At 43.7% G+C, this 21,093-nt stretch overlaps 4 protein-coding genes across 5 annotated transcripts in view; 1 reads left to right on the forward strand and 3 right to left on the reverse strand.

Annotated features, from left to right (window-relative positions):
* Positions 1–5,873: 5,873 nt before the first annotated feature.
* On the reverse strand, positions 5,874–7,627 carry c7h2orf68 (chromosome 7 C2orf68 homolog). Its single transcript, XM_053871288.1, has 4 exons — positions 7,446–7,627; positions 6,849–6,964; positions 6,638–6,783; positions 5,874–6,571 (listed from the first exon to the last, which is right to left on the reverse strand). Exons 1-4 carry the CDS (start codon positions 7,565–7,567, stop codon positions 6,449–6,451), a joined length of 507 nt encoding a protein of 168 aa, XP_053727263.1. The 5' UTR covers positions 7,568–7,627; the 3' UTR covers positions 5,874–6,448.
* Positions 7,628–7,997: 370 nt separating this feature from the next.
* Positions 7,998–11,307, forward strand: usp39 (ubiquitin specific peptidase 39). Its single transcript, XM_053870531.1, has 13 exons — positions 7,998–8,157; positions 8,335–8,413; positions 8,502–8,596; positions 8,670–8,806; positions 8,930–9,082; positions 9,159–9,384; positions 9,459–9,533; positions 9,692–9,759; positions 9,887–10,075; positions 10,182–10,324; positions 10,397–10,532; positions 10,599–10,685; positions 11,045–11,307. The coding sequence occupies exons 1-13, from the start codon at positions 8,100–8,102 to the stop codon at positions 11,093–11,095; spliced, it is 1,497 nt and encodes a 498-aa protein (XP_053726506.1). The 5' UTR covers positions 7,998–8,099; the 3' UTR covers positions 11,096–11,307.
* Positions 10,973–14,704, reverse strand: sftpbb (surfactant protein Bb). 2 transcript variants are annotated; one of them, XM_053870532.1, is made up of 11 exons: positions 14,463–14,704; positions 14,265–14,293; positions 14,068–14,142; positions 13,659–13,775; positions 13,477–13,590; positions 13,327–13,407; positions 13,080–13,263; positions 12,863–13,005; positions 11,954–12,034; positions 11,727–11,837; positions 10,973–11,497 (listed from the first exon to the last, which is right to left on the reverse strand). In XM_053870532.1, exons 1-11 carry the CDS (start codon positions 14,515–14,517, stop codon positions 11,453–11,455), a joined length of 1,035 nt encoding a protein of 344 aa, XP_053726507.1. In that variant the 5' UTR covers positions 14,518–14,704; the 3' UTR covers positions 10,973–11,452. The 2 variants fall into 2 exon arrangements, with proteins under 2 accessions (XP_053726507.1, XP_053726508.1); XM_053870533.1 differs by having other exon boundaries at positions 10,974–11,497; positions 13,327–13,404.
* Positions 14,705–15,972: 1,268 nt separating this feature from the next.
* LOC128762876 (versican core protein-like) overlaps positions 15,973–21,093 on the reverse strand; it is a 30,310-nt gene continuing 25,189 nt past the window's right edge. Inside the window, exons 9-15 of the mRNA XM_053871433.1 lie at positions 20,963–21,076; positions 20,777–20,890; positions 19,719–19,877; positions 19,497–19,579; positions 17,322–17,466; positions 17,067–17,249; positions 15,973–16,989 (exon numbers count right to left, since the gene is read on the reverse strand). Coding sequence (XP_053727408.1) covers positions 16,841–16,989; positions 17,067–17,249; positions 17,322–17,466; positions 19,497–19,579; positions 19,719–19,877; positions 20,777–20,890; positions 20,963–21,076 — 947 coding nt within the window. The 3' untranslated portion in view covers positions 15,973–16,840. The remainder of the gene's footprint in view (positions 16,990–17,066; positions 17,250–17,321; positions 17,467–19,496; positions 19,580–19,718; positions 19,878–20,776; positions 20,891–20,962; positions 21,077–21,093) is intronic.

Below are 21,093 nucleotides of genomic sequence, written 5' to 3' on the forward strand. Positions count from 1 at the left end.
GAAGTGCCTTGGCCGCTCGGTCTTCCTGGCCTTCAGAAGCAGGATATGGAATGTGACATTTATATAGAGGGAAACGGTGACCCTGCGGCTGAACACTGCACCGTGGTTTTCCCCCACTGCCTGATAATGTTCAACGTTTCATTTCTAATGCATGTTTAGCCTGCGACGGGAGGAATTGCGTTGGCACGAACTCTATTCCAGAGATGCTTCCACTGGTAAGCTGCAGTTGAATGCAACCACACTGGCGTTCCACCCATATCGTTCAGTAATTATGAAGGATGAAAGGCTTATTAACATGCCATGCATTGCACCTTAGTGAATGTCTGCTGCTCTGCACTAAAGATGAAATGTTCTTGTGATTTTGTGCCTGCTGCTACAAGAACTGCCAAAATGTAATTCAATGTCTACTACTCACGTGACCTATTTCGATGGCTCATGAATTAGGTTACCTTATTTCACAGACTGGTTTCGTCCAGAAGATTTGGACAGACTGGGCAGGCTTGTTCTCGTGCTGCCGTGTGGTTTTGGATCACAACAAGATGCTCATGTAGCTAAAGTCCAGTCCAGTTTTCAATGAAGTATCATGATGCCAAGAGGAGAACAGTTCCGTCTGAGTTCTAAACCATGTGCGGTTCCTAGTCTGAGCACAAGATTAGATGCAGATGTTTGGATATTGAGAAGGTGACTCTGCCGCACTGAAGACAGAGGTTGATCAGGAAGTGATGTCATGAAGTTATGCCTGCTCCCAAAACTGACTGTCAAAGAAGCTATTTTCAAGTTATGTTTGTAATTTTATGATTGTAATGTGTAAATTCTTTACCCTTTTTTGAGACAGCCATCAGACCTGCCTTCTGTTATCCATGGTCCGATCGCCAGGTCGGCCACTGATCCCCCAAACCTTTATCCAGCAGTTCACTCATGGCTTGTGTTGGATTATGAATCAGGGCGGAGACAGACATCTGCCTCATTCATCTCCACAACAATCCTATTGTGAATCCTCGATGCTTCTTTAGCAGCCAGGGATCATGTCACATGTGCAGTGCTCCTAAATAGAATCCCTGGACGGACGTTGACTGGCCGACTTGCCTGCCTTGATTCCCCCCGCTCACTCGCAGTAACACAATCCGGGTCAGAGTTTACTGTTACACACCATAAAGTAAAGTCCTGAATTGACTTTGGAGCTCACGGGAACAAGATATTATTGCTCCACCTGAGAAACTTGTCAAGAAGCATCTGCACAGATGACGGGAAATGGAACCAGTGCGGAGGGGTTCATGACGTTATTGATGTCTACAATTTGTTAGTGATGTCAGTGAAGGAAAAAAAGCTTCATCTTCTGCAAAACGTTTCTCTGTGAACTTTGAGCTTGTCACATAGTTATAGTTACAGACTGTCCGAGTCGCTATGGGCTGAACATAGGTGTGTTCTGAAGGCTCCTCTCTTAAAATAGGGGCCTCTTGGGGCCTCTGCAGTACATGACTGTACGTGGCCACTCTAGGCTTCAGTCCTAACGCTCCCTGGCAAGTGTTGCTAGATAATAGTTTGTACCCAAATATTTCTGCCTGTAGGAACACAACGCAGCAGTAGGTGACCTCCATGACCTCTCACTTCAAGGGCAGCAGTTCGGAATGAAAGGAACTCTGAGATGTTTCTCCTGCACCAGTCAAGAAGCATTTGAGTCAAACTAACAGGTTCTAGTTTTGGCTCCATACGTCCATAAGTACAGTTACAGTGTATCAAATGATAGTTCAAGTTCAAGTGTCATCATTCCTGTATACAACAGCCTGGTCTATTTTTAGCTGGCGCTGGGGTTCCGACTGTCAGGACCTTGAATGGACTTCAGTGGTCACCGGGCAGCTGCTGACACGCACCAGACTACCGCCGGGGTTCGATCGCACAGACCCAATAATGTAGCAGGGGACTAAACAGAGAGTTGCTGAGACGCAACATGAGCGATAAGGTCCCAGCGGAGGTCGGATCTTTGGCCTCGGGTAGGCAGAGTACCACCGCAAGGAATTTGGGTCGACTCTTCTCCACACATCTCTGGAGCAGAGGTTTGGGTGCCAATGTCCACTTAGCTGATGTGTAAAAGCATAAAGAAAATATAGTCTCCTCATAAAAGTTATTTTTCTGACTGATTTGTATACATTTTCACAATTTGTTTTTAAACCTGTTTGGACACGGTGTGAAACCAGGGACCTCTGTGTGAAGATTATCTGGAATTATTTAATGTATAACATCCTGTGTTATGAGACGCAGTGTTTCACAACGTCCCGGCACGTATGTAACCAGAGGTCAGCATGTTGCTGCAAGCCAATTTAAGACTATCTTTTTTTTTGACATTCACGTGTTCTCAGAAACTGCTGCTGATGGTATTTGAGATACGCTGCAAAAGTGACAGCTATTTTCAACCAGCTACAAAGAGGAATACCTTGGTCATCACTGCTGCTTTATGGTGGTGTTTTCACCTTCAAGTCAAAGCAAGAAGAAGTGGAAGCCAGCATCATTCACAGTTCCTGCAATCCTGTTGGGATTTTTCATCAAATTTAAATGAAAATATTCGATATGAAAAGAGGTGTGCCATCTGTTTTCTCTTTTTTGTAATTACATTTTTATTGCAAGTATGATACATAGAAAGACACAAAAACAAAGTCTTCCACACAATTACACCAAATACAGTAAAATAACAAATGACTTATCTCTCTTATATTTCCATAGGATCCAAACTATAACAACAAGCAAAAACCAAAACAGAAAAAATAAAAAATATTTTTTCTAATAATACAAAAAAACAAAAAAAAAACAAATACTTTTCTCCTACATGTTACTTTTGCCTAAATATAGAGACAAAAAACTGAGAGGTATTTGCATTTTAAAAACTTTAACTAAAGAGTCATGAACTCTTTTCTAATATCCTTCTAATTTTTAACAACTCCAGAATACATGATAGTGATTTGCACTTTGCTATATCTCTGTTGTTGAGGGGATCTGAAGAATCGCATCACCTTCTTCCAACAGTGTTCTATATCTCCTCCCAGTCTTCAATTGAAATATTGTGCCAACCGTTGTTTGTGGCAAAGTAAGAGCTTTAATTCAATGTTGCACATTGAAGAAATATATAAGTTATTTCGAATTTAAAGCCTGAAACCAGTCCGATTATATTTTAAAATCAATGTCTTTGGACCCTGGAGTCCCTCTGGGCCTCGACAGCCAGGGTGTGGAACTAAGCCATGGAAAGGCCACTGGGTGCAGGTTCTTGTTCCAAACAAGCTGAGCAGCACCAGACTGTCAGGTTCCTGTTTGGTGAAATGCTGTGGTTTTGATTGGTCTGAAGAAAAACCTGACAGTTTGTGGATCAGATTCACACCACACCACAAGTGTCGGGCTTCCTTTTTTCATTTTTACATTACATTTTTTTTTACAGAAATGTGTGCTGACATTCTGTGGTTGGCGGAGGCACAACCTGCAGTTTGTGGTGTAAAAGGATCTTTTGAGTGACACTTTTGTTTTGTTATTCCTGGAGGCGACACCAGTGCCAGCACAGTCACACGCACCTGGAATGCCTCCTGTCTGCTCCGACAAGTTTCATGAACAGTTTCATGGAGAGTGATGTCTCTGGGCATAATCATCCAATAGGTTCAATCATCTTATTATTGTCCTGTCTGCACTCAAGTATGAAATGAGATCTGACGCACTGTTTTAATTCAGTCCAAGAGACGAGGCCTTTGGTGCAAATCCTGGAAATATCTGATCAGTTTTCCGAGGAATGGTCTGAAAAACGTTCACTCTTTTGCCTGCAATATCAGTTATGCACCGGCTCCATCGCCATATTTCAAACTCTCCTCATCACTTGAGGTTGCTGTAATTACAGTGAGTAATTACATGAACGGCATTTCCACTGTTGATTAGAACATCTGAATTAATCACAAACTTAAATATGCAACTTAGTCATTCAACCTTTTAGTGGCGTGCAATATGAATATATCTTTTATTCATATTGACCCACGTTGATTGTTTTCATGTGAAAAAGAAAGGTGACGTGACAGTTGGTTCTGTGACATGTTATTTGTTCATTCATGCACTGACCAGGTGCGTGTTTGAGTGGCAGCTCTCTCACCTGCAGGTGTTCAATAACATGCGTGAACTTCCCTGAAGGCGTGGTTGACAACTTGAGAAACGCTGAGACATGGGACCAGCCTGTGGCAGCGGAGCTGGGGCGCTGGGAAAGCCTCTCAGTCACATGCGCGAAAAGAGCTGTAGCGAGTGGAGGGGAGTGTTCAGGGTCCACCAATAACTCCACGTTTCTTTCTCCGTCCTCGCAAATGTTTGCATAATACTGTGGAGACTTGGCCGACCACGTGCTCCCAGGATGAGGTTCGATGGTGAAGCCACGCCCAGGGCTGCAGCCCCTTGTTTTGCTTGGATGTAGGAGATTAAAATGGGCGCTTGAAAAGAATGTGTTGAGTCATGGCTGTGATCCTGTTTTTAAAGATCCGCAGGTCTGTTCTGAGCTTTGACCCGCGAGCAGCCTGGAATCTCTTGGAGCTGTCCAACCCCTCCCCGGGCCTGTGACACAGCGAACCAGTTGGACGGGTGGATGCGGGCTTTCAAAGGCTTTTGTCTCGTAAAACTCAGTCTTGAGGCAGGGAACATTACCAGAAGTGCTACTTTTATTTCCCACAACCTGAGCATTGTAAAGGATGTTCTCATAAACAATCTTAAACATAACCCCCACATTCACATGGACATTCATTTGTTATCATGCAGCTAATCCTTCAGATTTAACTATGAGCAATATCAATTTCCACATTTGAAACACCACATGAGCATTCTAAAATATTATGATCATAATTGTGTTCAGTTGATTTTTATTTGTTATTGTGTATAACGCAGCCTCTGTATGCAGACGTGTCCCGTTAGCTACATTTACTGACTGTTTTTTTCTTCATATTGAGGTGTAAAACCTTTCCTGTCTCCACACTGGACCGTGGTAGAGTGTCACAGGGGAGGTGCTCGCTCTCCACACCTCTGAGGCTGGAGCTCCAGGGTTTGATGTCCTGTTGTGGGCTGGAGCTGGGACAGGGACGAAGCGAGTCTCAGACAGAGCGTTACTTGGTTTATGACTTTGTCACAGCCAAACTGCACAGAAGCGCACATTCAGAGCTGGACACGCACCGGGCACCTCTTCACTTCTGGAGAGACGTCACTCACTCGGCAACCCCTCCCACATGCAGCGGCCACACACATAGAGGAACAGCGCACCTGCAGCACACACTCTACATTCACTCCTACAAAAGCCTATTTTAAGGCTTGGAACGCATTATTTCTTTTTCCATTAATTCTAATGGGAAAAATCGATTCAGATTTTGAACAAATTGATTCTCGAACGGCCCAGATTGTATATATTGTATGGAACAGATTGTATGTACATATATATATATATATATATATATATATATATATATATATATATATATACGAATATACATTTGAAGCTATGTGACACTTTTATTTCAATGGTTTACAGCTTATTTATGCAGCTTTTTTGGCAGACAACAGGCCATCCTTAAATTGTTACCACCAAGCACCTAGAACATGTTTTCATTTCATTACTTAAAATGAAGATATTTATCTTTACTTTCATACACAGCGTTTTCATGAAAAATGACATTCAAAGATGTCAAGTGTATTATGGTAGTGACAGGACTCATAAGCAAAAACAACATATTTCCCATATGGGAACACGGGAAATATGTCGTCACACTGCCACCTTCTGGTGGAGTTTTCCCATCGCGTCTCTGTTCGGCTCTAAACGGCTTAAGAGTTCACAAACCTATGAAAGAAAATCCCACAGCCCAGGAGTTTGTGTCGCACATATTTTATTTTCAATAAAAAAAGGGTCACATTTTATGGCTGTTCGTGATCAGCTGTGCGATTAAACACGTTAAGAGTGTGATATATGTAAATTCGTCTTTGATTGACAGTTAAAAATGAAGTACCAAAACTGAATGTACAATATGCGTGAAGGAAAACACTGGAGGTAAATTCTCAAACCCATGACATACAGCTGTTGGCTGGCAGATGTATGAGGACGGTTGGATTTTTGTAAACATAAGTAACAGTTCACTTCACTGCCCTTGGCACCTGACGGGCTTCAGCTGGTCCAAGATGGTCACAGACATTCACAGACTTCTCCTGACGTCTACCACGGTGATATGAACACGAGGTCACATGATCTAGTAAACATGGACGTGAAGATCCCCAAACACACAGCAAAACCTCAGACATAGCGCTTCCTTGCAAGAAAAACTTTGGTCTGCATCTCCACAGACTGACTTCTGGACCGCAAGTTCTTCAAAACTCTCTCCTTGACACAGTCTCAGGAGCGACGGTGATGCTGTAAAGTGAAGGACTTCTCAGCACGGTCCTCCTCTGCTACGATTCCCATTCAGCGTTTGTCACGTCTCTTGTCCATTTCCTTTTGAATCCTCTTCTCTAAAGCCGCCCTCATGGAGGAATCCAAGATGTTCTTCTTTGCAACTTGTTCAACAACCATCTGTGGCTTGTCCTCCTGAGCAGGCAGACAGGAGATTTGAAACGGGAGCGAAAACAACAGGAAGACGTGTCAGATATCAACCTTGTGGACAAGAAAGGATGTGACAGCACCACAATCGGCCTGATAATCCAGCCAGAACAGTTCGCTTCCCTGAGTCTCTGTCTCTGTACTCGACCCGCTCTCGTTCCACTCTTCCACCTCGACACTGGCACCCGGTTCTGACCCATCTGTGAGATTGTGACAACACCTTACACAGTGCAGCCCATGTTTTACAAAACGAGTGATGGGTTACGTCTTCGCCGGGGATGATAGACTTGCATGTCTGGCCGCCGAGGTCGCCTGGGGGTCGTCGTGTGGCGGCGCCGCTGCAGCTCCTTGGCTTGTTTCACTTCTTTATCATAGTCGTCCCTATAAACAAACGGTAAACACGTTTTGGAATATTAAACATCTGGCCATTAAAGTCGCTGGTTCATACACAAACAGAAGTGTTGCAAATGCTGTTTATTTGACAAAAAAAAAGTTAAAATTTTAAAAAGAGAAAATGTATTATGAGTTGTTGCTCGATGTTTTGGAATAAATTGGCCTTATGTTTTCGGCCCCCTTGAAATTCTACGATGACAAATTGGTTGTTCGAGTAAAAGCTGAGCTTTTTCATCGATAAAATAAATCCATAACTAAATGGCTGTATTACAAGAATTTAATATATGTTGTTGTCTGACAAGCACGACTCCACACCATAACTGCTAAAAACAGGACATCGTGCATCATCTTCATAAACGTGATTTTGCGTTGATCTTATAACTCAAAACGATTTACGTCCATGTGCATTAACATGCTGCTGTTCAACATCAACACAAATAGCATTTAGCAAGTAGCATCAAGAAATCACCGAGCGATCTGGTTCCTCCGGATATGGTGAAGGAAGCCGTGGCTCATGTCCAGGCGACCCCCGGGTTTGTATTTCAGCTCATGGGCTTCGTCGTCTGGCAAAACCCCCATGTCAACGCTCATGGTTTGGACAAAAAACGACACAATAACAACAAAGATTACAGTGCGCTGCCAACAGCTACATGTTGCGGTCCAACTAAAACTATTCCGGAGCTGGCTTGCGTGCCATTTTATTTTATGGTAAAGGTCACGCAACCAAAATAGGAAGGAAGGCACGTTGGAACTTTTCTACACTTATTGTAGATTAGAATAAGATAAAAAAGGATTTAAATAAAAATCATTTAATTCCCTTTGACATAACAAATAATGTGATAATTGTTTAGTTTATATGTTTTAACAATACTAATTTTATGATAATAAGAACATAATAATTGAAAGATTGCTTGAAAACGAACGAAATCTTAGTAAACTTAGCAAAACATTTCGAATGCAAAAACAAGCTAAAATGTTTTGCGCCTTAGTCCCGCCCTCTAAAACCCCGGAATAGGTTTTTGTATACAACTTCAGTCAGCGCAACCGCGAGTTTCGACTCGCTCATTTATTTGAAATAAACGTGATTCCACCGGCATCTAAAAGCCCCCGTCTAAATAGAAGTATGACTTCTTTGAAGCGGGAAAGAGATGTGGATCTAGACGACGACGACGAAGAAGAAGGTAGGTTCATACATTCAGTACGTTTGTATGCTGTTTAGTTAGCTTGTGGCTAATGCTAATACTGCTACTAGCTGTTGATAATAAATGGCGACACTTGAAAACATTTGGATTAAATTGACTCATGCAGGCTGCTGGAAATTTTACTAACGCGTCCTGTGTTTAACATTTGTTCCGCAGTCGTAGTCAAAGTAGGACGAGGTCGTGCCACTGAAGACCGGAGAAGTCGCCACTGTCCGTATCTTGACACCATAAACAGGTACTTAATGTAGAGCAACATTAAGAGGAACATAGCTCAACCAAAGGTCTGCAGCTGAACTCACCGCGGTCACGTTTTCACCCACCAGGAGTGTGCTGGACTTCGACTTCGAGAAGCTGTGCTCCATCTCTCTGTCTCACATCAATGTGTATGCTTGTCTCATATGTGGAAAGTACTTCCAAGGTAGGTCAAGAACTAGGTGATATTGAGCTTGCTGTCACACATGCGTTGAATGAGCTCGCTCCTCCTTGTGTAGGTAGAGGCCTGAAGTCGCATGCGTACACCCACAGCGTCCAGTTCACCCACCACGTCTTCCTCAATCTCCACACACTCAAGTTCTACTGTCTACCAGACAACTATGAGATCATCGATTCTTCTCTGGAGGACATTACCGTGAGTAGATCAACTCTCGTCTTACGGTCTGGAAGTGGTGCAGGAATATGTATTGGATTGGTTTGAAGCCTCTTGAAATGCTTTGTTTTGTGATACTTTATAAGCTGTGTTTATTCCTGACAGTATGTTTTGAAGCCAACATTCACGAAGCAGCACATCTCCGCTCTGGACAAGCAGGGAAAACTGTACCGAGCCTACGATGGCACAACATACCTGCCAGGCATCGTAGGTCTCAACAACATTAAAGCCAACGACTATGCCAATGTTGTTCTACAGGTATGACTCTTTGCCTCTGAGCTAATGCTTAGTTAAGTGCTATGCAGACTTTAAGAAAAAATACTTTGTATTTTAGGCCTTCTCCAATGTCCCTCCGCTCCGAAACTACTTCCTGGAGGAGGAAAATTACAGAGACATCCGCAGACCGCCGGGCGACATCATGTTCCTCTTGGTGCAGAGATTTGGAGAGCTCATGCGAAAACTGTGGAATCCAAGAAACTTCAAGGCCCATGTGTCTCCTCATGAGATGCTCCAGGCGGTGGTGCTGTGCAGCAAGAAAAACTTTCAAATCACCAAGCAAGGTCGGGTGCTGGAACGGGACATTACACCCTTTGCTTTGCAGACGCATGTTAACAGTTTTTCCTCTGCTCTAAAGGTGATGCTGTTGACTTCATGACTTGGTTTTTGAATGCTCTGCATGGTGCCTTAGGAGGAACAAAGAAAAAGCCAAGTGAGTGGAAGCTGATTTAGGCTTTTATTTTTCTGTTTATTTCTGGCATCACTCTCTGTATCTCTATTTCTAAACATTTAAATTTGCCAGCACCACTTAGTTAATTTAAACTTCTCATGAGCCATTATTAAGTGATCGTTTTGTTTATTATTTTTTAGCCATCCTCACAAAGGCATTCCAAGGTTCCATGCGCATCTTTTCGAAGAAGCTTCCTCACCCAGATCTGGTGAGTATTGTGCTTTACTTGTTCTGTAACCTAACTATTATTTACACGTGTCTCATGCTAGCTCAGTAAAAACATTCGGGGGTGTCAAAAGGTTGAAGTGGTTCAAGAGCGGGCCTTTGTTTTCCAGACAACGGAGGAGAAAGAGGCTTTGCTCCTTACGGACGAGTACCAGGAGCAGATGTCCGAGTCCACCTTCTTGTTCCTGACCCTTGACCTCCCAACGGCACCACTGTACAAGGATGAAAAGGAGCAGCTCATCATCCCTCAAGTTCCTCTCTTCAACATCCTAAGCAAGTTCAATGGCAACACAGAGAAGGTAAAATTTGGGGAATGATGATGTGAACTTCAGTCGTGATCATGTAATGTGCACGCACCATGTCAACTGTGAACTTGCAGCTTGCAACTTTTTCCTCTTTATTTAGGAGTACAAAACCTACAAGGAGAATTTCCTCAAAAGGTTTCAGCTGACAAAACTGCCTCCGTACCTCATTTTCTGCATCAAAAGATTCACCAAGAACAACTTCTTTGTGGAAAAGAATCCCACAATCGTTCACTTTCCCATCACGTGAGTTCTCGCTAGCTTCTGCCTGTGACGTTGTGTGTATTATCCTCATGAATTTCTCACGTGACATGACAGGAACCTGGATCTCAAAGAGTACCTGACAGAAGAGGCCCAGCTGACCGAGAAGCGCACAGCATACGACCTCATCGCCAACGTGGTGCATGATGGGAAGCCGTCTGAAGGAGCCTGCAGGATACATGTCCTCCATCATGTAGGTGGCAGGTAGATGTAAAAAAAACATTCAGTCCCAGTAACAAAACACTCTGGTGTTTTCCAGGGCACGGGAAAGTGGTACGAGATGCAGGACCTGCAGGTGATCGACATCCTTCCTCAGATGATCACTCTGTCTGAGGCCTACATACAGGTGAGTTGATGTTGTTAAAATACAAATATTTAGAGCAGAGAGCGCCATCTAGTGGGCTCTGAAATGCAGCCACTGTTTAAGCCCGTCACTAGTTAAGACCCAACAGTTCAATTGCCACATGTAGGAGGGTCGATAAACACGTTTTGGTACTAGATGTTTTTTCCAAGTTAAATCAATGTGGTCAAAAAGTACCACGATTTAAGGAAATAAAACATGGGTTGGAGGTTATAGTTCAAGAAGAGCATTCCAGGGAAAAGCCACAACCCTCAAGTCAAAGGCTAAAAAAGAATGAAAGACAAGTCGATGTTTGTTTTGAATTTAATTCTCGTATTGAGAGTCAGATTCACGTTCTCTTGTAGATCTGGAAGCGAAAGGAAACAGCGGACGCCAACAGCCACACAGGAGCATGAAAGAAGCAGAAAGTGGACCCTGGATTTTAAAACATTCTGAGTGACAGTGCTGAAGCATTTCTGTGCTAAAATAATGTTGTGTCTGAACTTTTTACATTTCTCAATAAACCAGCTCCAGCACGGTGTCTTTTACCAGCGTCCTGTGTTGTTCTTTCCTCACCACACTGCTGTAAAAGCACATGATGGAGCATCCAACATGATCACGGCTATTGGTGAAATGAGCAGCTGCACTTCAGCATCATGCGAGTTGATAGTTTGGTAATCAAGTGCAAGTATGTAAAAATGAAAAGTACACTCAACATCACAGGCTCATTCAGAAACAGTGCAAATGAAAAGGTTTCAGTGTGACTGGTCGGTCTACGGACTCTTCCTCCACACGTGTTTCTCGCAGAAGGCCAAATTCTGCAAACAGAATCAAGGAACAAGATTTAGCTTCTAGCACTCCTACTTCCCTCTTCAGCCGAACGTCCTTCTGTGCTCTTCTTACATTTGATCCTGGTCACAACATGACTCTCTAATACTGTGTGTGACCTAAGACATGACGACATCACAGGAGCTACAACTCTGGATCCTACTCATCAACCTAAGTTTCCTTTTTAAACACGCAAACTGCAACTGACAAAAAGCTTACATGGCATTTCTGTGCAGTTTCCACATCTTTGCACCAGAAACTTGGCCCCCAAGTGCACGGGTTCCGTCCCAGCGGCTCCACGCTCTTCTTGGCGACACACAGATTCACTCCCTGCAGGACAAATGCATCACCATCACCCAAATACATGAAAAGATTTAACACTGGCAGTGCTGCGGTGCGTGAACAAACTAAACAAAAAAAGAAATGACCAAGAATGGCGTACACACCTCACAGGGATCTTGTGTCGCCATTTGGTTTCCCAAAACCGGCAGCAGCTGGGATCCATAGAGACTTGTGAATGCTTCACACTGTAAAGACATTGTTGACATATTAGCCTCGAGTCTTTTGACTGTAGAAGGGCGTGGCCTTCTTGTAGCCTTTGTCAACATATCCTTGTGTAATTCATTTGCAAAATATCTCAGACTTATTTCACAATGCTGCACCGATACAATAACGTGAGTATAGAAATGTGTCAATATCATGATTTAGGGTTTTCATATTTTGATTTTTCCTTAAAAAAGAGGAAGACCTTGAGTCGATTTTATAATTTATATAATTTTATAATTTAATTATTTTTAAAATGAAGTTAATTTGTTCCCCCAAAGACAAAGGTGGGCAGCAAAATTTCCTATTTTCCTCCACATTACAAGCTGTGACTGCTGTGAGGGGCCATCATGCCAAAAAAAAAGGCAGCGACGACTATGAACCGTGACAGAAAAAAAGTAACACGGACGAAATGAACCATACCACATAGAAAACAAGGATATTATGAAGTGTAAATATGACATGAAACCTATAACATTTTTTACATGCATCTTAAATGAATAGAAATCATAATAAAACTATGGACCAAACACTGTAGTCAATTTATTTCAAAATATATTTTGAATTATATATTTTGAGGAAAATATTATAATGACAAATGAAAAGCAGAAACAAAAATGTATGTTGTATTTACTGTTGATCTAGTACTGGCTAAAACGGAAACAGGATAACTGTTTAGATAGAACTTATCAGTTGTATAGTTTTAGTCTGACTCCACGAGGGCCGCAAAAAGACAGGCCAAGGGTCACATATGGCTCCCGGGCCGCTCCTTGCCCAGGTCTGCCCTAGGACGTTTGACAAAAGGTCCCCACCTTGGGAATGGCGTTGGGGTGAAGCTCACACACAGAGCGGAGGAACAGCGAGGTCTGTGGTCGGGAGGAGTTGGGACTCAGGTGGATTCGGCTGAGCACAGCCAGGGTGCGACAGAACTCACAGTCAGAGGGAACAGAAGCTTCTGAGGAGGGAGCATCACCAGGAAGTCAGCAGGTGAGACACTGACCGACACGTCAGCTGTGACCCCGGACTAACCTGGAGCACCTGTGTCCTTGAACAGGCAGATGTGCAGGAGGGTGCATATAGTGTGTGGGGCAGCCGAGGACAGGAGGAACTCCACTATCTGGACACCGTACTTGTCCACAAAGTCATCACACTGGTCTTTGTAGCCCGCTGGGATGAGCTCACACACCTCCCCCATCAGCTTCATCAGAGTTTCCTGCAGCAAAACACACACAGATTGAACATCTGCAGCCTGATGTGGAATGGAGTGAAGCATCACCTCAGTCATATTTTGGGGCAGAAGAGTCTCCAGCTTCTTGATGACAAAGAGACAGAGCGAACAGGCGGGATTGAACTGCTGCTGAGGACACGATAACAGAAGTGAGCTCAGTCACCTCCATGCTTTTGACCACTTCTTCTTTCTACTAACATGACGGCTGGACTGTTGACTGAGGGAAGTGATTTCTTCCAGGGGAACTTCCAACACTTCTCTCTTGTTTTCGGCAGGACAAAGTCCAAAGGTGGCGCAGGTGTCTTCTGATTTCTGGAGGAACATCGCAGATTAGAATAAGAGAAGCTCACTGCTAACACGCCCGCGACAGCTGGACATACCAGGTGGGTCTGCATCAGGATCTTTGGCAGGAAGAGCTTGACATTAGATTCGCACTTGGATACGTCGGGCGGTGGGAGGTAGTGGCACAGAGCCTGCAAGGCCTCGTACACGCTCTCCTGCACAGCACAGAGGAGCAACACTGTGTAACCAGAGAGGAAGCACCAGCTTACCAAGCCTCAACTCTGCTATCCAATAAATAAATCCAAAAATAAACGGAAAAACAAATGCACATTTACTTCAAACAGGCTTCGGTGTCTGGCTAAAATATGATGACACATTAATAACACGTGGCTGTCAGGCCATTGTAAGTGACAGCAAACAAAAATGTGTCACAGTTATAATCTAACTAAATACTTTTCATTAACAGTGAAGATGCCATGAAATCACACAGAAGATAAAGGACCACACCTTAGCATCCCTGCTGGAGATCAAGTTCGGAGACATTCCAAGGATCTGATGGCATTCTGCACAAATGTTTTGTTCCTACAACACCGTGGATATAAAGAGTGACATGAGAGAAAACAAATAACCCGACATCCCATTATTCGATTCCCATTTTAAAGCAAGTAAATACCAAATATTATCAGAGACATTTTAAATCTTACCGCGGGGTTGAAGATGAACCTGGAGTCGCCTTGAAATACACAGACAGACACACAATCAGGGACTTTGCATTCACACACTATGAGGTGTAAATCAGAAATGTCACGTATGATCCGAAACGTCGCTGTTTCCGACACGGACTATCCATCCCATAATAACAAGCTCGTCCTTGTTCAGTCATGGCGGGATGTGATTCTTACCAGGACTCATAAAGAGGGAGCCGATGAGCAGAAACACCGCCGCGGAGCAGGACATTTTCAGACCGTAAACACGACGATGTCCAAGACAGGTGACTTGAGTTTATGACGTCACGGGGAGCGTACCGGAAATGCGGGAGCATGCGCTCTGTCAGTAGGCGATGCGCTGTCGCTTCACGTAAACGACCACCGCCTGGACGATCGGACAACTCGCGGACGTTATGGAAGGAAGCTTTCCTGTGCCACTTCTCAGGCGGAAATGATGCCTTACTCACGCGCCGAATTGAGGCTTGTCCGCTGGTCACTTGTAGTTCCTTGATGCCAAAGAGCAGAAGAAAAAGATTCTGAAGCTCAGAAAAAACGCGAAATTAAAAATAAAGAAATGTATTCAAATGAATTAATAACAAAAGTATAGAATGTTTCTAGAAACACCAATTCAACACCAATGTCTGTATATGAATAAGAAAGTAAAAATAAACCAACTAATGCATAATAATTAAATGATTTATTAATGTATAAATAAAACATTATTTTTGTCAGTGTCAGGGTTTTGGGCTTGGTTGTGTTTCTAAATTAATGAAATCAACAGAAAAACCTATATTCAATAATGACAATTAATGAAAACTGAACAGTAAAAAAAAAGCTTTTGGATTCGTACTATTTATACATTAATTTCTTTTTTTATTTAGCAGGTTTTTCACTTTCTATTTTTTCGATTTTTTTTGGAACAATTTTTAAAATCATCAAAACGTCCACATTAGAGAAGCTGGAATTCGTAACATAGTCAGCAGATGGCAGCACATTTTCAAGAGCAGAACTGAGCAGCATGGCCAAGTGAGAAGAAGAGAGTTTCTTTCTTCGCTTTCCTTGATGTGTACATGGTCCAAGGATGCCAGACAAGTTGTGATAAGTCATTTTGAGAGTTTTGAAAAAAATTGCTTTTTTTGGCATTTTCAATCAAGAAAAGCCAATAAATTGATTAAAATACAAAAGTCGAATTTTGGCGATTTTTATATGATTTTTATTATATGATTTTTCAGGCTTAAAATGAAAAAAAACAAAAACAAAAAACAAAAAACAAACAAACAAAAAAAAACTCCACCTCTCTTCAAGGAAGAATCATGCCACACATGCACTGGAAAACTAGTTGCTGTAATTCATATTTCGTTCATGATCCAGAATCTTGACAAACGTAGAAGTGGGAACAGGCATAGTGAACAGTGAGATTCTCAACAATCGAGCCACAGTCCTTTTGTCTACTGCAGATGCTTTGATTTGAAGGTATTCTCTGGGTCCTTTTGGCGTTGTCACACTAGCACCATCTGCTGGTTCCAACTCAACATTACTTTGAAGCGGCAGTTTTTGAGGATCATGGTGCCTTTGTCTACCTTTATATTTCCCGCAAAAAGAAAGGTTCATGACGTGTTTGATGAGATTCATATCTTTATTTCCGGTGATTGTAAACAGAGTAACAACAACCGTTATTTCTTATGAAAACAAAACAACCCAGACATTCACATTGTAAAATAAGAATTATGTTATAAATATATAAAAGATATTATGTGCACATTAAAGGCTGAAACACACACATCAAGACATTCACAGGTGGACATTAAAATTGTTGCGTTGTAGAAAACGCTGCTTTCACATAAAGGTTACTGGATAAAATGTTTGCAGCCGTTTGGGCCCTCACTTGTCTTTGGTCCTCATCTGGCATTGGTGTAGCAAGTTGTTTCAGTCCTATTGTCCAGCAGCATCCACACGCTTTTCCTCTGTGACTCTAAGTGAATGAGAATACATGACATACACAGATGTCCAGTGACCTGCGCAATAGCACTAACTAAGGAGAGCAAAGTGAAATAAATTATCAGCCTTTACGTTCAAGTCCTTTGAGTGTTTCATAAAATACATTCTCTCAGTATCTGACGAATACAGAGACAGTAAGTGTGCAGAAGTATGCAGAGGCTGAGTGGAACAGAGAGCACTTTGGCGTGTGTTTATGAATGAAACTTTAAGTGCAAGTTGTGCACCGAACACGCAGAAACAGAGCCACACTTCCCTTGTGTTTGCTGGCGAGTGGAGGCTTTGTCAGGTTGAAAAAACATCATCTTAATCCTCATTGATGCACAGTTGCCATAAATATGAACCGTTCTATGTTTCAAGAGATTCTACATTGCATTTCCAGTATCCAGGTGCAAAGCGTTCGACTTTGGCATTAGAAAAACAGTCTTTTTGATTTGAAAACGTCCTTTCCACGACGGCTATAAGGGCACTTCATAAGATTCCATCGTCATCCAAAACCGCGGACTAGCTTCACGTGCCTGCTGCGGTTCCCAACCTTTACTTGCTTTGTGACCCGCTTTGATCACGGCAGACGGCGATCAAGACCTTCTCTCAGTCCTGTCTCTCCTTCGTCTGTAGCCCCGGTGTTGAAAGTGGAAGCCCTCCTCGGGCCACCGTCTAAAGTTGTTGATGCTGTACAGACTGCTGTGCCCGTGCTTTCGGATGTAGGTCCGCTGGTAGTTGGAGGCTGTGGCGGAGGATACAGGGGTCAGGCTCGTGTGCTCATGTGAGGCAGTGACAGACAGTGACCCTGGCTGTACTCACGACTCATGCAGGTGATCTTGGGAACGTCCCACCGTCCATCACTGCGACAGCGGATGGTCGGGATGTGCTTCTGGATGAAGCCGGTGCGACACTGGTATCTGACCAAGGTGTTGACCTCATACCTTCCATGTTTCCTCCCAAATGTCCGGGCGTTCTCCACCACAGGAGGCTGGCTGCACGCCACTGCGCAACATCATTCACAGGTGTCAACCTTGCTTCAAAATCGGGAGTCAACTTCATTCAGCCGCTTCTTACCAGTGCCCTTCTTGCAGGTGAAGGTGAGGTGGTAGTTACACGGGACATCATTCCACTGGCCATCCTCGTGCCATATCATCACCACGCAGTCCTCCCCCGAGGAGAAGAAGCTGTCGGGCTGATTGGGCCTCCAGTTTTCATATTGCTGCAACAGCACAAGGACTTTATTTAGACTTCCTTTCTGTCCATGAAGACGTTTGAGTTTGCTGCCCCCTTGTGGAGACAGAGTGAACGTTGTAGTATATTTTCTTTTTCACACTGAACACATGGTGTGAACAGGGATTTGGGCACCTTCCTGTTGTCTCCATAAGTAGCAGAGGCATTGAAAGTGAAACCAAGATAAAATATGATCGCAGCTCTCTCAGATGGAGACGGCACGGCACCATGTTAGTTATATTAAGAAACAAAAGCACTTATGATTTCAATAAACAACAAAAAAGTTGATCTATCATTTTAAACATGAGAAGTTCTGAATGATGGGTGTTTGACACACAGCTGTCCCGTGTGCCTCTCGTCCTGCATGTGGTGCTAGCTGTCAGCACGACGGCCTCTTCAAAGATAGAACCCCCGCACTCCAACAATCACGTCCCAGGGCTCTTCCACTCTGTCATTACAGCTAACAAACACACACACACCAACTTCCTGCGTGAATCACTTTGGGTTCACAAATGGGTAACCAGTCACGCCGCCCCGCGGGCCGCCATCCTCCTCCAAATAAGCTAAGAAACAAGCGTCCATCATCATAAAGATGTGCGCTCACGCCAGCACTGAGATAAAGCCAACTAACCCCCCTGTGAAGTAGTGAATCATAAAACTTCTATCACTGTTGCATGGACGTGACCACCCACTCTGACCCTGTGGATATTCCAACAGCCAGGACCAGGTGCTGTCCATCTGTGTGCCGACTTGGTGGCCCTTCCCACCCAAGCAGATGCATGCTGGGGCTGAAGAGGGACCCTACCTGTCTGCGCCTGCCACGCTTCCCCTGTGTCACTCACAGCTTCATCACCCTGGAGCTGAGCTGGGCTCTGGAGGCGGCCTTGCTTATCATCTATCCCCCCCCTCACCCCTCAGGCAGTCTCAACACCTCCACTATCTGTGGACCTGCAGAACTACCTTTGAAGTGAGGACATCAATCCGTGCAACGCGGACGTGCTGAAGAATTACCGTTCTCTTGTCAAGTGATGAGGATGTGCAACGTCACCCTTCATGGAAACTAGACACCTGCTTGTGCGCTTCCTGGCAAAGAATAATGATTCTAGACCTGAGTTTTTCAGAAGCCAGCAGTCGTGTTACTATATCAAAACCAGTCATGAGATTGAAGTCACTTATCCAAGTCATTGGCGAAAACAAACTCCTCTGCCAGCACTACAGAGCACGGAGACACCAGTGTCACGCTAGCAATCGCTGAAGTGCGGCTGTATGGAAGGAACTTAAACTGCGACTAAGCTGTCATTTGCATCATGTCGGTGATCGATGAATAGAACTGAATATGCTAAAGTCCCAGTCGTAAATAAAACATAGTCATGTCCACATGCTCTGCCCACAGCAGCTTCAAAAACCACTCCCTATATGATTACATAGGATGTATGATACAGGATATATGACATAAAGTCATGGTAGAATCTGTGTTGTCCTACATTTTCTATTTTCTATTGATGTCGCCTACAGTTCGTCCGTCCTTCTTGCCCTCAAACAAACTCACGCATGACTAATCTAATCTACTCTAATGTTTGCAGCTTCCAAGAGATTTTTCAGTGTAGTATTCATGGATGTTCATATGACAAAGAAGGTCAAGGTGGCTGTGACTGAAAGTCATTTGTGATAGCTATATTACAGCATGCCATCTTTTCCAGCTTTAGCTTAGTCCATTAATATTGTAGTATTGAATGTGATTTTCATTCATTTCATATACAGTATCGCAGAAGTGTTGAATGTTGAATGTGAAAGGCAAATGCAGCTTGATCCTTATCTGCTTCTTGGACCTCATTCTTGTCCGTTTTCCCTGGCAGATCAGGGGTGGTGTCTCCAGAATGGGAGAATGAAACACAGCCGCCTCAGTTAAGACTGATTCTCCTTAAATGACCGCATCCATCACCCAAATCACTTCCAAATATTTACTCTCAGCCGTGCCATTGAGAGAAAAAGAGCATGTGCAGAGGACGGGGGTCTCACCAACGGCCTGCCGTCGGTCCAGCGGAAGTCGTTGTCAAACATCTTATCATTCAGGCCGATCCACTGGTAGTCCTGCCCAAGACCTGACACGAACACAGATTACATCACTCGGTTGCCACATGACCATATAAGGAATGCGCTGAGAGAGTGATAGCAGAGTGGTGCTCACTGCCAAATCATTCTGTAACTGCATATCTGCACCGTTGTGAGATCAGGACTTACGGTTGACAAACTGCTGCTCTTCGTGTGAGAGGATGCTGCTCAGGTGACCGCCATGGATGCGGCACTCTCTCTCTGCCGTGTCCCAGTTTCTTCTGCTGGGGAAGTACTTGTAGCAGTGTCCGTGGAACTTGTGCCAACCGTACTCGCACGTCTCCGTATCTGCAGAGTGAGCAAGAAGTGCCTTGTTTACGAAAACTCAAGATGCCCATTCCAGTTCAGAGTTCCTGCTGTTAACTTCAACATTCTGATCCTTATCTTATCTGATGTTCAACACCTGAGAGTTCTGACCCCCTCTGGGCGTTGGTTATCTTGTTGGGATTCAAGATCAGAGAGGACCGTGTTTTGGGTTAGCTACGAAAACTGCCATTAGAGACCATGTTGACTTATATTTCCACCGCTCCTAACACAGCAGAACAAATGGTGAAGGAATGCGAATGACGTCAGCTGAGTACCTGAGGAACACTACACCTGAGCAGCGACACTGGAAAGCAGATCACTGTGGTAACACAGTGAGGCATTGTTATGCAAAACAGTTTTATTCTGTCAAAGGCTTTAAATTAATTTTGGATAACCCTTTGATCTTAGTTTTCAGTCGTCTGGTAAGTGAATGTTGTGGTACTGTGCAGTGACAGACAGTTTTCCCTCATAGTCTTCAGCAACATTTTTATTCGTTTGTTTGAGAGGCAGAGGCCCAGTCCCTCTCAGGGTGGTTCCCTTGTTATTTTCCCAAGCTGCGTCCAGGCAGGACTTTCTTAGAAAAGCAGCTGTGTCTGCGTATACAGACCAAATGAGATTCATGTGATGAGTGATCTCAGGAACATTCAGGGTGGACACAAGCAAAAAATTAAAAGATTAAAATGCTGGAATATAAAGTAGGGCCTTACACAGAAATGAAGTCATGGAAGCCAAGTTTCAGTTTGTATACATGCTGACATTGGAAGACTGGAAATTACTGGCGAAGGTTCAGCACGTGAAAATTCACAAGCATGGAAGTAAGATAGTAGTTTTACCAATTGAGAGTGAGTAAAACTCATCACTTTAACACACTATAAACCTACCTTCTTCACAAAAGAGGCCACTATAGCTGGGCAGACACACACAGGTGAAAGAAGCAATGCCGTCAACGCAGGTGCCTCCATTCCGACAAGGGTTGGACTGGCACTCATCGATATCTAAACGCAGGGGAGACAGCAGTTACAGATTCAAGTCCAAATGCTCATAAACCCCAAAGAAAACAATCCTACCTGTTTCACATCGATCGCCAGTAAAGCCAGGCGGACAGCTGCAAGTCGGAATGCCACTTCTCTTAAAGCAAGATCCTTCGTTGAGACAAATGTTCTCCACACAAGAGTCGACACCTGTTCATATAAAACAA

The sequence above is a fragment of the Synchiropus splendidus genome, chromosome 7, assembly GCF_027744825.2.
Source record: "Synchiropus splendidus isolate RoL2022-P1 chromosome 7, RoL_Sspl_1.0, whole genome shotgun sequence".
NCBI lineage: Eukaryota > Metazoa > Chordata > Actinopteri > Syngnathiformes > Callionymidae > Synchiropus > Synchiropus splendidus.

Bases quoted from the DNA above. Each gene is read 5' to 3' on its own strand.
- usp39 (XM_053870531.1), top strand. From the start codon at position 8,100: ATGACTTCTTTGAAGCGGGAAAGAGATGTGGATCTAGACGACGACGAC. The intron at 9,760-9,886 runs GTGAGTATTGTG...TTTGTTTTCCAG, and splicing joins AGCTTCCTCACCCAGATCTG to ACAACGGAGGAGAAAGAGGC. The intron at 10,686-11,044 runs GTGAGTTGATGT...GTTCTCTTGTAG, and splicing joins TGTCTGAGGCCTACATACAG to ATCTGGAAGCGAAAGGAAAC.
- sftpbb (XM_053870532.1), bottom strand. From the start codon at position 14,517: ATGTCCTGCTCCGCGGCGGTGTTTCTGCTCATCGGCTCCCTCTTTATG. The intron at 13,591-13,658 runs GTATGTCCAGCT...ATGTTCCTCCAG, and splicing joins TCCTGATGCAGACCCACCTG to AAATCAGAAGACACCTGCGC. The intron at 11,838-11,953 runs GTGTGTACGCCA...TTTGTCCTGCAG, and splicing joins CGACACAAGATCCCTGTGAG to GGAGTGAATCTGTGTGTCGC.
- c7h2orf68 (XM_053871288.1), bottom strand. From the start codon at position 7,567: ATGAGCGTTGACATGGGGGTTTTGCCAGACGACGAAGCCCATGAGCTG. The intron at 6,965-7,445 runs GTGATTTCTTGA...GTTTGTTTATAG, and splicing joins CGGAGGAACCAGATCGCTCG to GGACGACTATGATAAAGAAG. The intron at 6,572-6,637 runs GTTGATATCTGA...CTGCCTGCTCAG, and splicing joins CATCCTTTCTTGTCCACAAG to GAGGACAAGCCACAGATGGT.